This window comes from Triturus cristatus, chromosome 2_2 (assembly GCF_964204655.1).
Source record: "Triturus cristatus chromosome 2_2, aTriCri1.1, whole genome shotgun sequence".
NCBI lineage: Eukaryota > Metazoa > Chordata > Amphibia > Caudata > Salamandridae > Triturus > Triturus cristatus.
In genome coordinates, this window is record NC_140582.1 from 352,006,444 (window position 1) to 352,023,131 (window position 16,688).

The 16,688-nt window shown below is 46.4% G+C and overlaps 1 protein-coding gene across 2 annotated transcripts in view; it reads left to right on the top strand.

Moving 5' to 3' along the window:
- The window catches only part of CENPE (centromere protein E), a 1,911,253-nt gene that overhangs the window by 327,048 nt on the left and 1,567,517 nt on the right, over positions 1-16,688 (top strand). For both annotated transcript variants that reach the window (XM_085641421.1, XM_085641422.1), the window contains exons 24-26: positions 1,736-1,984; positions 16,067-16,252; positions 16,336-16,479. In XM_085641421.1, coding sequence (XP_085497547.1) covers positions 1,736-1,984; positions 16,067-16,252; positions 16,336-16,479 — 579 coding nt within the window. The remainder of the gene's footprint in view (positions 1-1,735; positions 1,985-16,066; positions 16,253-16,335; positions 16,480-16,688) is intronic.

Below are 16,688 nucleotides of genomic sequence, written 5' to 3' on the forward strand. Positions count from 1 at the left end.
CGAAATCCTTCTGTTCCTCCTGTCCTTGGCCCAGCAGGGCTCTGCTCTGGGCACTATCAAGGGTTATCTTTCGGCCATCTCCGCCTTTTTATGGCTTCCAGATCAGCCTTCTCTTTTAAGTCCCCGGTTGTTAACCTTTTCCTGAAAGGCATTACGCACACGTTTCCTCTGGTGCCGTTCATAATGCCTCAGTGGGACTTAAACCTTGTCTTGACATATCTGATGTGCGCTCCCTTCGAACCCCTTCATAACTGTCCTTTACGTCTTCTCACTCTCAAGACGGCTTTCCTGGTAGCTATCACCTCTGCCAGAAGAGTGAGTGAGCTCCAGGCTCTTTCTTCCCCGCCTCCTTTCCTTTCTGTTCATCCGGACAAGGTGGTTTTAAGGACCTGTCCTTCTTTCTTGCCAAAGGTTGCCACGCCTTTCCACATCGGGCAAACCATCACTTTGCCCACCTTCTTTCCGCATCCTTCAAGGGAGGAGGAGAGGCTCCACCGTCTGGACCCAAAACGTGCGCTTGCATTCTGTCTGAAGCGTACGCAGCAGTTCCGGGTGGATGACCAGCTCTTTGTTGGCTACGTGGGCGCCAAAAAAGGTTGGTCTGTGCACAAAAGGACCATCTTTTGGTGGGTCGTTCTGTATATCAAAGCATGTTAGTCCTTGGCTAAGGAGCCTCCTGTGGGGCTGCGTGCCCATTCGACCAAGGCAACTGCAGCCACTTCTGCCTTGGGACGCGGCGTTCCCTTGCAGGACATTTGAAAGGCAGCTACGTGGGCCTCGCTGCACACGTTTACCAAGCATTACTGCCTTGACAGTCCGGTCCGGAAAGACTGCTTCTTTGGCCGTTCTGTTCTCCGTGACTTTATGGTGTGATCTGTTCACAGACCCTCCACCGAGGTTGGTATTGCTGGGGTATCTATTCTAAGGTAAGGAATCTATCACTAACGCGTCTCTTTCAGATGCACAAGTTACTTGTGTAACGATATTTCTGTAAGAGACATTTGTTAGTGATAGATTACTTATTGCCCCACCCATCCTCCCCTTCTGCCAACAGATTTCTAGGGTTAAGGTCATCCCCTTTCAGGGCCCTAGTTTCATGGCACCAGTGGTCAGATTCTTGCATGGCTCTGCATTCCTGGCGCGGAAAGTTGTGTACAGAACTGACGTCAGCTAGCATGGGTGGTGCCTAAGTAGTCTCCGTGACGTCATCTCGACGCTTACGACGCCAGCGACTGACGCGGAGCCACAGGACGTCACCTACTGTCGCACAGGGGTACTGCTAGCAAAACTTTCCGGATCCAGTCTGACGCCTGGGGATATTCTAAGCTAAGGAATCTAACAGTAACTAATGTCTCTTACAGATCTATCTTTACACAAGTAGTAACTTGTGCTATTGCTCAGTTAAAAAAAAAAAACGTTGAAACCTAATATATGTGAAATGCATGAAGATTGACAAGTTTGGGAACTGGCCAGAGTGACCACAGTCCTGAATCCTCGTCCTATAGAATTGGTATGTATGCTATGCTTCCTGACACAGGAATGACCCTTCAGACAAACCAGTATGAGAGTGCTTGATTATTCTTTGTTAGTTTACCTGGATGTTGGATTTCATTTTTCCCTTCTCTATTTATTGATGATGGAGGTACATTTCAGTATGTGTTAGTTTGCTTAAATAGCTATGAAGAGCACATCAGATGTCTTTTTAGGTAATAGTTGTAATATCTCTTGTTCCTAGGTATGTGAAATTTCCGAAGAGCTCTGTAGCCTAACAGCAGAAAAGAATGAACTTAATTTGATGCTGACTGATAAGGAATCCCAAATAAAGATATTAAATGATGAATTGGGAAAGGCAAAAGAAGATTTAGCAAGCATTCAGCCTAAATTTGTACAGGCTCAACAGGAGTATTTGGAACTTAAACAACATTTTGAAGCAGCACAGGAAGAGCATAGAGTGAAATTTGACAGAATTAATCAGAAGCAAGAGGTTAGTAATGGTTTGTAAACCTTTACCACATGTATTCCTCATGGATGAGTAAAACGTCTCCAATATGTATGGAAGTGGGGTTACTCAAGTTGTTTATTTTAGCTACACATTTGTACTTTGTTTTTGGTAGATGGCATGTTTAATTATTTGAGTTCAGTGCATGGGTGCCTAATCTATTGTGTTCACTGGCATTTAGCACTCTTCCTATTTATGTATTTGGGCTAAAATCAGTTTACCTAATGTACAACTTCATCAAAATGTGAGTTCCTATAATGCGTCTTGGATCATAAACTGAAATTCTTCAAAAAGATGTGCCACCTTGGTATGTCCTCTTTCCAGAGGCACTAAATATGAACAGTTTAGTAGCTATATTGTGAAATGCGCTGTTTGATAATGCTGCTTAATCAATATATTGAGATGCCTAGGCATTTTGGACTTACTCGGTTCTTTGTCTGGGAAACAGTGTCCTGGTGCAATTTTAACAAAGTTTTATTCCACAGCAGAGATATAAAAACTTTGACCGTGCACAGTGGGGATCACGGACACAATAGTCCATTTCACAATTTGTGAACTATGAAGATCAGTGAATATTGGAAGTGATTTAAAAACCTGAGTTTCACAAGTTGTCTACAGAAGAGCAATTGTTGGGCATATCACTATATTATTAAAAATGGAAAAAAGACCAAAGTTGTATAACAGCATAAACCTTTGGGCATTATTTGGGCTTTTTCAAAGCTATTGACAGATTGTGCATCATGGGGACTGCTCCCAAATTGAGAATAGCTATAAAACCCAATGTGCGACTTTTCCAGCATTGAATCTTTCATCTGTTTACATGCTTGAATTATTCCCCGCTGTCAGGCTGGGAATCCCCAGTAAATTTAGCATTAAAATGCGCTAAAACTGGCCATGCCCTTATTTGTTTAGCAGCATATCCACCTCATTTGAAACAGCCAGAACTTTAGCCAATGAGAGTTAAGTATTAAGCTCTCCTGCTCCCCTGAAGGTCACCATAGCTCAGATTTCTTCTGCATTTTGTCTGTGAGGGAGTCCCCAAGAAGAGCTCCACTCTAACCTCTCAGCGACATTATCCTGTTACTTTTATGGTCAACCCTGGCATTGATTTAGCCCTATTCTAGGCTTGCTGAGTACTGTAAATTGTTTTATGGTAGGTTTTCTGGTGACGATCCATTTTCTCGACCAGTGGGACCTTAATACGGTCACCAACTGTAATGATTGAGAGAGAGAAAATCGCTTTTCAAATCCTGCTGTACCTGTGGACAGAACAATGTATACAGATGATCCACATGAACAATGTATTTATTTCCTCTGTTCAGCGAACAAGGCTTCATGCTGTGAAATTTTTCATACTTCTCCTTCGAAGAGAGGATGTTGGCACTATACGTACTTGGAAAATTAATCCTCCAACCATGGACAGGCACAGGAGGTTTAGGGCCACAAAGTGGCAACTTTTTTAAATTTCACACTGCAACAAGTTACATTAATTCTGACTTGGGAATCAAGTTTGGTTTAATGCAACAAGATGTTTGATATCTTATGGTATCAACTTTAGTAGTCCCAGTCAGAAGATAGCAAAGCTGAGGTGTAAAAGTACATATTCCACTGTCTAATATACTGCACCTTACCTTAGGGCTCGTTAGGCCTGCCTTGGGGGTGATTGACATGTATTAAGAAGGGAACATTGGATTTTGTAATTGCTTTAAATGGCAAAGTTGAGTTAGCAGTCTAAAACCGCTCTGCTAGTCGGCGGTGACCGACTGGGATGTGATATTTTACCTTTGTCACACCAACGGTGGCACAACCAGGGCTGCATTCCCTGGGGTGACCCTCTGACTTACAGGCCCTGGGTAGCATAGACAGTGGACCTTCAAATAAGTAAGCTTATGCCGGTTGGGTAAAAGTCAATCAAACGTACACAGTTTAGGGTCACGGCACAGGCACTTGGGTCTGGTATGCAGACCTCCGTGCTCTTTTAGTCGAATAATCCGCAGCATCAGTCCAAAATGTTGGGGGTAACCATACAAAAGGGCATTTCCTTACAGGATGATATTAACAAAGTCCATACCAGCAGATAGCACCATCATTTCTCCCTTCTCAGGGCCATTAACTTTAAATAAAATGTCTCCGAGTGGATGACACAATGCAGTAACCAGTTGTTTGAACTATGAACGTAAGAAATACCATAAATTGTCTTGCAGAGCTGCACAAAGCTGCCAGCTTACTAAAACCCATAAACTGCGTACCTGTCCCTTACATTTCTTCATCCATCACACATTTTTTTATTTACTGTTTTTTCAATGCCAAAGCATTCAGGTAATATCACTTTATAAAGGTATTATTCCATTATACAGGTGTAGGAGAGTAGGATCTGCTTCACATGGGTACCCCCACGTTATGCTGGTGTTTCACTGTTTTTCGACCTTAGTCTGGCTGTGGCCCTGCTAATCAGGACCCCAGCCTAGCTGCTTCCTCTCTAAAATGGTTTCCATGTACATTAGGTACATTTCTAATTTGATTCTGGAGTGCCTTATAAACCCCTAGTATATGGTATACTATGTACCTAGGGCATAGGTACCTCAGAGGCCTACCAGGGGCTGAAGCATGTATATGCCACCTACTGCAGCCTGGGTAAGGTGGTGCTTGCACCCCTTACTGTGATATAGGCTACCTATATCACTACCATTGCACACACATATAAAACCTATTATTCACTCCTATAGCAGGCCTTAACAATCCTGAAGGTAGAGTGGTTGGTTTTTATGTGAGAGGGTGCCCCTGCATGAGCAGAGCCCCTCTGCAGCGTTCGGAGTACCTCCTCTGATGCTGTTTGTGGTGCAGCCTGACCATCTACTCTTAAGTGCATTATAACCTCGCGGTAAATGCTAACTTTGGACTGGCTGCACGGAAACATGTGTTTGGTGTCAAACGCTTTGGAATACTACCCCCCGCACCCCCCCCCCACCCCCACCCCCCCGCACCCCCCGCCAGTTCTGGCGGCGGGGGTAGCATTCCACCCTTCTAGAGGGAGAGACATGTTCACACTGGTCTACCCGGTAAAGACTTTCTACAGCCCTGGCATCACAAAATGGATGCCACAGACACGGGTCTGGCCTCCTGCTGCTGACTGAAACTCCGACAGGGGAGGCCTGGACAATAGGTTTCCTGTCCCAGGGAGGTGTAACCACCTCCCCAGACAGGCAGATGTGTATTGGGGCTGGGCGGGAGCACTCTCTGGTGCTTTGAAGTCCTGCACTGGGGGCACACTTGGTGTCCCTGTGCATAGTCCAGTTCAAACCGGTTGCAGGGGCTACCTGCCCCTGCTCTGGCGCAAAACTGGAAAAGGAAATGGGTGTAACCACCCCTCTTTCCAAACCCTCCCATAGGTGGGTCCCTAGAGTATGTCCAACCCCCAAACTTTGTATAAGTATGGGAACCCAGTCCTTGCGACTTTAGATTACCTTGGAATGAAACTCTGCAACATAAATCCTGGACCTTCGACTTTCTATTTCGACTAGAAGACTGAAGAAATCTCCCTTGGGGTCAAGGAGTGACTCCCCTGCTTGGTAGGCACCAAAGAAGCAACTGACCGGTGCTGCATCGCTGAAGCTCCCGCCGGATGCCGAAGTCTTTGCCTCACCAAAGGTGGATTTCCAGACTTCCCCCGAGGCTACCCTGAGTCCACAGCAAAGCTGAGGCCAGTGGCTATCGTGGGTGACGTGGAACCGTGACCCCTGGACACCGTGATCTTTTGCTTATCCATTTTCTTCCTGGTCTTCCTCGAAGTTGTGCTTTGGGCTCCGAGTAGCCCCAGCCTTGAGCACCTCCTGCACCAAAGATTGCTGGCCTCCACTCCCGTGGGCCAGTTTCCAGTGCGACCGCTCGAGGCTCCTTCACGATCGCTAGCCCGTTGGCTAGTAGGTCCCCACAAAGGGGCTTTCCTGCTTGCTCCAGACGTGCCCCAACTTACCCTCGCTGGGTGAGTCTCCCAGACCATGCTGGTCTGCACCGACGTCCTTTCTCTGATTCCAAACGACTTGCCGTTGCCAAGGCTTGTTGGGTCCAATCTGGTCGCCGACACCGCAGCACTCTAGACTTTGTGGGACAGCTCGAATCCAGCTCCTGGTCGTCATCGGCGCCTCCTGGACCTCGTGGCTGAAGAGTCAAGTCACCCATCAACTCACCTGAAGCACCCAACATCTGTGGGCATTGGACTATCGTGCCCTTGGTCACTGGTAATTGACCTAGACTCTGTCCCCTCTGCTTTCAGGTTCCTTCCATCCTAGATCCAGGCTTGGATCGCTTCGGACACTTCTCCTCTTCACGGCAGCAGCACTTCCTGAGCAGCTTCCATTGAAATCAACGACGCAACCAGACACCATTTGACGCCTATGCACCCGACTTCCCTGGGTGAGTCAACTCGAGAACTCGGGTGCTCCCGTGGGTGTTGGCCCTAGACACCTCTAAGTCCAAAAAGGTTCGCTCGTAGATATCCTCTAAGTGTCCTTAAACTCTAAATTTCCAACCGCAACATTCCCCATAGAAGTAAACGGCGATTTGCGGCTGTGTTCTCACACTGCACGCGTCTCTGTGGGTCCCCTTGTGTCACTACCTTGGGTGGTTCCTTGTGGTCCAAGCAAGTCTACAGGCTCTAGGCCTTGTCTAGTTTAGTCGTGGTTCTTCTACCACTTTATTGGTATATGGTTTGGTACGCCCCTAGGGTCCAAATGTGTATTTGTGCTATTACTGTTGATTGCTAACTTGTAACTTAAGTACTTTGAACTCCAGTCTCATAAAGAGACTAGAGGGGTGTGTTTTATCTAAAATACATATATTTTAAATATATACCTGGTGTGGTTGTCCTTTCATTTGGTCATTCAAGAGATTCTAGACTGGTAAAACAAGCTGCTTTACATTCCTTCAAGACTTAGCCTGAAGGCTGCTCTCCATTGCTACCACTAGGATAGCTTTCAATAAAGGTTGTCTTTAACCTATCACCGTAAGGGGTTGTTTGGACTGATACAGGGTGCCCACAATAACTAGTGGACAGCATATATCGGGCCAACTTCTCACAACAGGTATATGAGCAATGGGAAAAATTAGGGGATTTGCAGACCCCCTGGTGCTTCCCAGGTACTTCCCAGGGCACCCCCTAACAGAGTATATCACCTTTTGTCCCTCATACAGGAGTCCATCCCAGCAATCCAGTGCGTCTCGTTAGGTAGAGCCTCACTTCTGAGCAATATCCCTCTTTGCAACTGTACTAATGCACAGAATAGTAGTTTTCTATGAGGAAGGTCAATGTTCCCAGGGACTGCTAGCCAGTTTCCATCGTGAACATACCCTCCCATCTCACATGGGTCCTAGCCCTGTTCCATTCAATGAGGGTTGCCTGTGCAAGTGCAAGCAGGGTCTCCCTACCCTTCCCATCATCTAAATATTGTTCCCAGGTTGGCTTGACCCTAGTTAATCTGTCAAATTGAATCGCTAGATAATCTTGTAGGGAATGAATCCAATCATTGATGATCAGAAGCTGGGGATCCCAGTAGTCTGTTCATAGATGTGGGAGGGTTATGCCTCCATTGTACACCGATCTGTAGGGGGTATTTGGGTCTATCCAGGGGCTGCCCCATCCCACAAAAGCAATTGTACTTCATCAAGTCTGCTGAAGAAAGATTCCAGGGTTGGAAAGGAAGTATTTTGCATTGCATACAGGAGTTTCAGTATGCCAGCTGACGTAATCACTTTGCATGTCCACTAAAAGGCGTTCTAGATTTTCACAATTGTTCTGAAATCATGGTGACACATAAATGCCCAGATATTCGAAGCCACTTGTTAACGCTTTGGGAAGGACTAGGATGTCTTCTCCTAGGTCCCAATTCTCCAGCTTACAAAGTACTGACTTGTTCGAGTTCACCCTATACCAGAGTAGTCCCCAAAGACTTTGAAAATTGCCAAGAGGGGGGTCCCCTCATCCTCCTGGGCTATGGTACATAAAGGAGAACGTTGTCTGCATATGAGGAGATAGTTCCTTTTTCCCATTCTGCTAGGGCCTGATCATCAGCAAGTTCTCTCTATCCTGACACAGTTGGCCAGTGGTTCAATTCAAAGGGCAAACGGGAAGGGGAAATTGGAACACCCTTCTTCAGCTCCCTGTTCCAATGGGAATGTCTTGGATATTTCCCCATTCACCTAGATTGCGGCTGTTGGTTCTTTATACAGCAGGGTGACCCAGCTACAAAATCACGGTCCACAGCCAAAGTTTCTTAAAACCAGGTAGAGGTAGGGCCAGTGTATTGAATGAAATGCTTTTTCAGCTACCGTGGACACCATGACCAAGGGGGCCCTAATGGCCTTCACTGCATCCAATGGTGGAGGGGCTTGAGCTTCTGTTGGGTAGATCTATGGGGCATAACCTGGCTCTAGTTGAAGTGGAAGAGTGAGGTTATCACTTTACTGAGCCTACTGGTCAGTATGGTAGCTAATAGTTTGTTCTCAACATTTAGGAGGGAGATTGGGCGATAAGGCCCATTTACTGACCTTGATTTGCCCTTTTATACGACTTTGATAAAGGCACGCCTGCAGATAGGAGGGGGGTAATCATTCGTGAGTACGAGCTTTCTCAACATCTGTTGTTGGTATGGGGCCACCAGTGCTGCCAATACCTTTAACAGCTCAACTGGGAATCCTTTGGGTCCCAGTGTTTTCTCACTTTGCATAGATGCCAGAGCATCTGCCAGCTCCTCCAGAAATAGGCCATCCTCTTGCATCTCAGAATCGCCCCTAGATAGTTTTTCTGTGGATTTGCCTTATTGAATGCTCAATAGAACTGAGCAGATTCCTGGGCTGTGTCTGTATTAATTTTCCCCCATCATGCTTTTTGGTCTCTGTGGCTTAGCCAGGCAAGCAGATGCCCAGCATTAACTCCCACATGATATAATTTTCTCCAAACTGATAAGTAGTGGCACCTGGCACGTCCTCTTCCTCATTGCAATATTCTGCCCTGGCATCTTCCCTTTGTCTAAGATTACCCACCTCCAGTAGTGCGGTAACTTGCTGTTCTAGGGCTAGGACTTGCTGCTCTAGACCAATAATTGTCTCTGCTGCATCCCTTTTTATTTTTACATGCCACAGTTTGAAGCTTGTCCTGTAGGACCACCTTATAGGCACCCCACACAATAATAGGGGTATCGACAAGTCCTTATTCTCCTCAAAGTACACGTCAAGTCCTGTCATTTGTTTCACTGTCTCAGGGCCTTGAAGTTCCAAGGCATTAAACCTTCACTGTCTGCTTGTTGGCCACCTAGTTCCACCCAGGGTGATCAGCAGCAGGGAATGATCAGATATGCCGCATACCTAGCACTCTGCCTCCCAGACCTCTGTGTTCTCACCTGTGGATGAGAACAGGTCACCTAGTCTGGAGAATGTTCCATGTGCCCCAGAGAAGAACAAATACACTTCATCGCAGAGATGTCTCAGTCTCCAAAGGTACATCAGTCCTAATTCCCTGGCAAATTGTGGTGATTGAGTGCATTGCAGATCCCAGTTGGTCACAGGCCTCGTCCAGTCTAGGTCTTGTGCCATAGTCATCCATCACACTGTCAAATTCTGTATCCCATTTCACAATATCCGCACCTTGATGGTCATCACGTATCGCCAAGAAATACTTGCCTCATAGGATCAAAGCAAACACAGCATCCTTCCAACAACATAACCTACATGGTGTAGCATGCTGCCCATGTAGGCAAGCGCTTCAGCTTCCCACATAGGAGTTGTAAGTGCTATATAAATATTACATTTCAATGCATCCAATAGTCCCACCAACCACTGAGGGCATGGAGACTGAAGACTAATCGGAATCCATGTATTTGGATTTAGAGGATGAAGGTGAACTCAAGCCAGGAAATGATCCACCGCTAGTGGTTACAGATTCTGTAACCATTTTTATTGGCTCCCAACAGATTCAGTACAAGTCTGTTCGCTCCTACGAGAGGGTTGCAGTGTCTCAGTAGCATTGATAGTAACGCTGTAAAGCTGTTGCCTATGTAGGCATACAAAGATTGATCAGGAACTTCTTAGAGAGGCTCCGATACCCACCCCTGCACTCAAGTTGGCACTGGTTGCACTTCATTGGTCAATGCATCCTCTCGCATCCTTAGTCATGAATAAACAAGCTGGAATGAAAGCCAGATACTTTTAGTCTCACTCTTTTATTTATTTTCCGGATGTACCAAATGTTGATCTCACTGTTATGTTCTGGACCAATTTAAAGCTATTCACTTAAAAAAATTACCTACTCCTTCTGCAGAGCAGAGAGTCTTTGTTGCAGATGGTGGTTCTCGCAACAGGTAGTGTTGCAGTCTCTAAATTGGAGCAGCCACAGCATTAGCACAAGGAAGTGTGTAGAGACTGCACCTGTCTTTCATCAACCTTCAGAGGCAGTGTTCCAGAGTGTGACAAATGGGCATGCCCTGTATTGAAGATGCTCTCTCCCTGACCAAGGAAGAGCCCACAGCACTTACGTGCACCAGCCATCAGCCAAATGGCTGTGCATGGGCAGGGATGATCAGCAGGCCCTTGCTAGCAAAAAGTGAGCAATACGCTACCATTGTCAGGGAAGGCTGTACCACAGCATCAATCTTGTGCTGGTGTTTAAAGGCAGCACCCACAATGGTTCAATATACTCAAAATAATCATGGTGTTCTGCTACTAGTCACCATACATACATCACACATACCGCTTGGTGCAGGGTTCAGACATTGAATTCAAATGAACTTTAGGTATGAGTGAGATGCCTGCAGACCACTTCAGTAAACTGTGTAAAGGAATATTTAGTATTAGCAATCAGAAAAAAAGAGTACGCTGCCATCACAGTTTAATGTATAAGTTCCAAGACACGGATTGACATGGACACTAGTCTCATGTTGACTAGAATGTGCTTCTAACGGCTCTCTACACCACAGAGCCTAGCCCTGAGTCTCATGGTCAATAACGAGCTCTACACTACATCAGGCATGCAGGATTATCGTATGTGCTAGGCCTATAATGCCAGGATAGAAGTTAACCTACGGTTGGGGCAACTCGGGAAGGGGTCCTTATCCCTAATACTATGTAGGGGGACATTCCCATCCCAACAGAAGTAACATGTTCTTCAGTCTTGCTTCAGAGGCTGGGAAAGTCATGCTCTAAGCTTGTGACCACGGCACCAAATTTGTTCGCCTCGACCATTGGTCACACCGTGACTTGGTATGGCTTAAGAGTTAGTTGATTTTCAGTGGCACCTTTGTCTGATGTTTTGAGGTTCATGCTTTGTTTGGCTGAGCAAGTATTTGTTCTAGGGCTGATTAAAGGCCATACGTTTTTAATTCATCTTTTATAATATGTATTTAAAGGTGCTGACCCAACTTTCCTACCTCAGTTTATCATTACCCAATGGCTCATGCATTTGGTCCTTTCTCTTTTTGAGAGGCCACTTTATTTTGTTCAAATCTGTTGTATTGACTTTTATATCCTCAACACATACTCTCTTCTGCATCCAGAGGCTGTTGAGGCAGGGTAGTGGGGAGGGGGGCTGGGTAATGTAGGGGGTTAGAGTCGGGAGGAGTGCAGGAGGAAGGGAGTCCGTCCATCCATGACTGGGGTGGGAGTTGGTGGGTGGGGGATGGGGAGGGCGGTCCCGATGTCCCAGGTGATGTTCTTGAAGCTGTGTGGATTGATGCAGTAAAACGGTGGTGACGTCTGAGCATATACAAACTAAGTCTGCTTAGCAGTTTGGGGGGGGTCTCGCCACCAGTCATTTGGAGAAGCCACAGGTAGATAGGGATTGTAAGTTCTCTAAAGTCCTGAGCCAGAAAGAGAATATAAGGACACCACGTTCTATCAAAACGGGGCAGTGCAGAGAGGGCACTTTTAAGCTCATTGGCAGCTGTTCTTATAGGCTTCTTACACTGAAGACCAGTAAGTGAGACCCCGTAAAAGTATAGGTTCTTTTTCCACATAATGTTCTCTAATACATATCTTGAGGACATTTTTAACTGCACAGACGACACCACATAAATCCAAATGACATCACCTACTGGGGTACTGCACACAAAATATTTCCAGATGCTGTCTGACGCCTTGGGATATTTAGAAAAAAACTGTGCTTGGGTACTATTGAGACTACAAAGATTTCATCTACCCTTTAATATGGTCAGCATGTGTCTGCCATTTCACAACATGGATTACTTCGAGGGGGTGGACCCTGTAATCACACTTTTGTCAAGGTGCCTCACACTTTGATACACCTAGCGTTCCTCCCCGTACAGTCCGAACACCTTGACAAAAGTATGACTTCAGGGTTCACCTCCTTGAAGCTATCCATATTGTGGAGAAGTGCTACACAACAAGAAATATATGCAAAAGGCAACTTGAAGAAACAGTGAATTTGAACCTAAGCTCACTTAAGCATGTCTTAGTGCGCATGCGTTGAATGATGCAGTCCTGACAAAAGTCATATTGATACTTTTGGGGCACTTAGTAGAAATAGCTGAAACAAGTTGACCATATTAAAATATTAAAGGGTAAATGAGATCACTGTAGGCTCTATAATACCCAAACACTGTTTTTAAACTTGTCCAAAATCATCAAGAATAAAATACCCGTCTAGGTAGGTGACCTTGAGTCAATTTGAAATCACCTGCACCTTTTCACTTCATTGAAAAAATAAACAGCTCCGCTGTAATCGGTTATCAAAGCACTCCTTGGAGGCATTCAGCTTCCAGCGTGGGAACCCTATTATGAAGCACGTCACCAACTAGGTTGGTGAGTGAGGGTTATTTTAATAAACCATGAAGGTTCCCCCCTACGATTCTGTAAGTAAGAGTCTCCATAGGGTCATATGTTGGATAAACAAGTACTCGCTCTTGTTACTTTGACCTACCCCCCATCCTCCCTGAGGTCGTTGATGTCAGCTTGGCCCCCAGGCATCTGCCCACAAAATAAATGTATGCCAGTCGCTGGGACAAAAGTTGGTGTGGCAGCTGACAAACTGACCCATTGGAAGCTAAATTGCTTGAGGTTTTGTTATGTCCTAAGCCCAGCAATGACTTACTTTGGGTGCTGTTAAGGGCTGCTTATTTGTTTTAGCCTTTTTGTGGTTGCTGGATCAGCCCTCATTATTTAAATCAAATGTGCTTTGATTTTTTAATGGTTTACAACATTTATTTCTATCAAAACACTTGGTGATGCCACAGTGAGACTTAGTCCTCATTTTTTTGATGTGCACCTCTTTTGAGCCACTGCACAGTTGCCAATTGAGACTTCTAATGTTCATAAGGGTCTTTGTCATCTCCATTATACCGGCTAAGCTAGTGAGCGAGCTACAGGCTCTTGTCAACTCACTTTATACAGTGTTTGTCTTCTAATAAGTTGGTATCTGATAGAAACACACCGTGAATTACCCCCAGGCGTCAGACTGGATCTGGAAAGTTTTCGTCAGCAGTACCCCTGCGCGTCGGAAGGTGGCGTCGTGCGGCTCCACATCCGTTGTTGGCGTCGTGGTCGCAGAGATGATGTCGTGGCAGCTACTTAAATGCCGCCTTCGTGCGCTGACGTCAGTTTTTTCTTTTTCCGCGCCAGCAAGCGCAGATCTGAAGAGAGTTGTACCCCCAGTCACTTTTTGACTTGAGTTTTGCGAGGCCTTTTAGTCTCTTCTTTTCGAGTCGATCGACTCCTGGTGCCGTAGGGATGCCTGGTTGCAAGTCCTGCGGGGACTGTCATCGAATGATGTCGGTGATGGACCCGCACCGCATGTGTCTCTACTGCCTGGGATCGACCACGACCCCAAGTCATGCCCCGACTGCTGGGCCATGGCGCCAAAGACTTTGCGGGAGCGGTCCTGAAAGTTGCTGGAAGTCTGGCAGTCGGCTCCGCGCTGCTCAAGGTCCCGGTCCCATGGGAGGTTGAGGGACCAGTCGCGGAGCCATCACCATCGTTCTTCGGGATCGAAGTCTTCGCACTTGGGGTCAGGTAAGGTGAAGCATCACAAGAGGTCAAAGAAGCGTCATCGCTCACCGACTTCCCCTCGCGTCTGAGGGTACGGGTGGTGCCTCCCCCGCGTCTCCGGCGGAGCCTACGGTGTCGCCGTCGGCGTACCCGCCCTTCACGGGTCCGTCTGCAACTCCAGCCCAGCTGCAGGAATTTCTATCAGCCATGGCCTGCCTCTTTGGGCTGTCGGGGCCCCGTGGGCCCGACTGGGGGTCTTCGCCTTTCACTGTCGGCGTCTTCGGCTCCGGCATCGTTATTGGCTCTGGCCCCGGCGCCGCAGGGCCCCCAAGGATCCAGGCCTGGATCCCAGTTGACGCCAGTTGACCTAGTGACACTTCCACAGGCGTCGACCCCCACCAGCACCACTCCCGACGTTGCCCGTGCCCCGATGACGACACCCCTGGTTTCACCCCTGACATGGATACCGCGCCGGAACGGCGTCGCTCCATGCCGATGCCGATGGGGCCTTTCTACAGCATTGGGATGTGGTGTCCCCCTGCAAGACATCTGTCAGGCAGCTACGTGGGCCTCGCTGCACACTTTTACTAAGCACTATTGCGTGGACAGCCAAGTCCGGAGAGACGGCTTCTTTGGCAGTTCTGTTCTCCGGGACTTCCTGGTGTGATCTTGGTTCGTAGACCCACCACTGGGGTTAGTATTGCTGGGGTATCTATTCTAAGGTAAGGAATCTATCACTGTGTTTCTTTCAGATGAACACGTTACTTACCTTCGGTAACATTAGTAGTGATAGATTACTTACCGCCCCACCCATCCTCCATGTTCTACGAACTGATTTCTAGGGTTAAGGTCATCCATTTGAGGGCCCTAGTTTCAAGGCACCAGTGGTCAGTATCTTGCATGGCTCTGCGTTACTCACGTGGAAAGTTGTGTACAGAACTGACGTCAGCGCGCGAGGGCGGCATCTAAGTAGCTGCCGCAACGTCATCTCGGCGACCACGATGCCAACGACGGACGCGGAACCGCACAATGCCACCTTCCGACGCGCAGGGGTACTGCTGACCAAAACTTTCCAGATCGAGTCTGACGCCTGGGGGTAATTCTAAGGTAAGGAATTTATCACTACTAATGTTTCTTACAGATATACCATTACCAAAGGTAATTAACTTGTTCGTTGAGGACGCAAGCTTCATTACTAATGAGTCGTCACTCCAGTTTCTATTGGGCTAAGTATCACCCACCCTTTCAGCATTCTTTGCTCAACCCCATCCCTCTGAAGGGGAAGAGACTCCTTTGTTTGGGCCCTAAGAGGGCACCAAGCTTTTATGTAGATCGCACAAGAGAATATAGGGTGGATAATCAGCTCTTCGCGGAATTCTTCGGTGCAAAAATGTCAAGGCAGTACAAAAAAAGACTACCTCCCAATATAATGTTCTCTGCATTATGAACTACTACTCACTGGCTAAGATGCATACTCTAGAAGGTTTACGGGCTCATTCCACCAAAGCAGAAGCTGCTACACTGCCCTGGCATGCGGAGTGCCTGCACTGGAGATGTCAGGCAGCTATTGCAGAGTTGGAACATACGTTCACAAAGCACTACTGCTTACACAGTCCGGTCTTTCGAGAGGAGTATTTTGCCGTTCGGTCCTGAGGGACTTATTTTTTTTTAGCTAATTTACAGACCCACCATATGGAGATGTTCTTTCTCCATATAAACTGGTCTCAAGCTAGAGATCTGCATATTGGCCACACTAGTCTGCCTACAAGGTCTCTGTGTTTGGACAGACTAAAAAGCAAGTGACGTCAGCATGCATGGGTGGCACTTGTACGGGCTTACAGGAGTACTGCTCTAAAAGTTTCTGGATCCAGTTCCTCTTCAGGTGACATTATAGTGAGTAGTAATCTACGGTTAGAGAATCCACCAGAAAGGTAGTTACTGACGTAAATAATTCGTTCTTTCAGTGAATAAAAGTTGGGGCGGTAGTTGGAGTGTTAGACTGAGTTCAGGGTGGGTGTTTTCAACAAGAGGGTCTGTCCTGGCTTGAGGTTGAAATACTTCTTTGTTGTTTAAATGTAGTTTACTCAAGATGCTGCTTGTGAAACTACCTTTGAAGAAACTGGAGAGAACAGTAAAGAGTTCCAGTATTTGACAGACCGGATCCTAGCAATTGAACAAGAAAATCAAAAGCTTCAGTTGTCATTGGAGGCTGTTCAGTCTGAGCGAGACCAGCTGAAAACAGACCTGGAAGAGAATATAGAAATGGTAGGTATAAAATTAAGCGAACGCATTGAAATATAGGTCTGGTCTGATTTTGCTGATGTAATTTTATGTTTATTTGTTTCAAGTCTATTCAAATTCAAGAAGAACTAAGGAATTGTATAGAAGATCAGAAAAGAAAAGTTGAATATATTGAAGATCTGAAAAGTCAAATCCAGGCTCAGAGTGGGATGAAGGATTCCATTGATAATTCAGAAGATAACAGAGTGAAGGTAAGCAGAAGGCTGTATTTTATGTCCCCTCACCACCATACCTTAACACTACACAAACTATGCCTGCAGTACTCTGCCCCAATGTAATTTGTGCTTTTATCATTTGTATTCATGAAATGCATCTTAAAATGTTTTGCATGATCCTCAAATATATGCTAGGCTTGTTACTTGTTCTTTGAGCCATTGTGCTAGAAAAGGGTAAGTAGTTT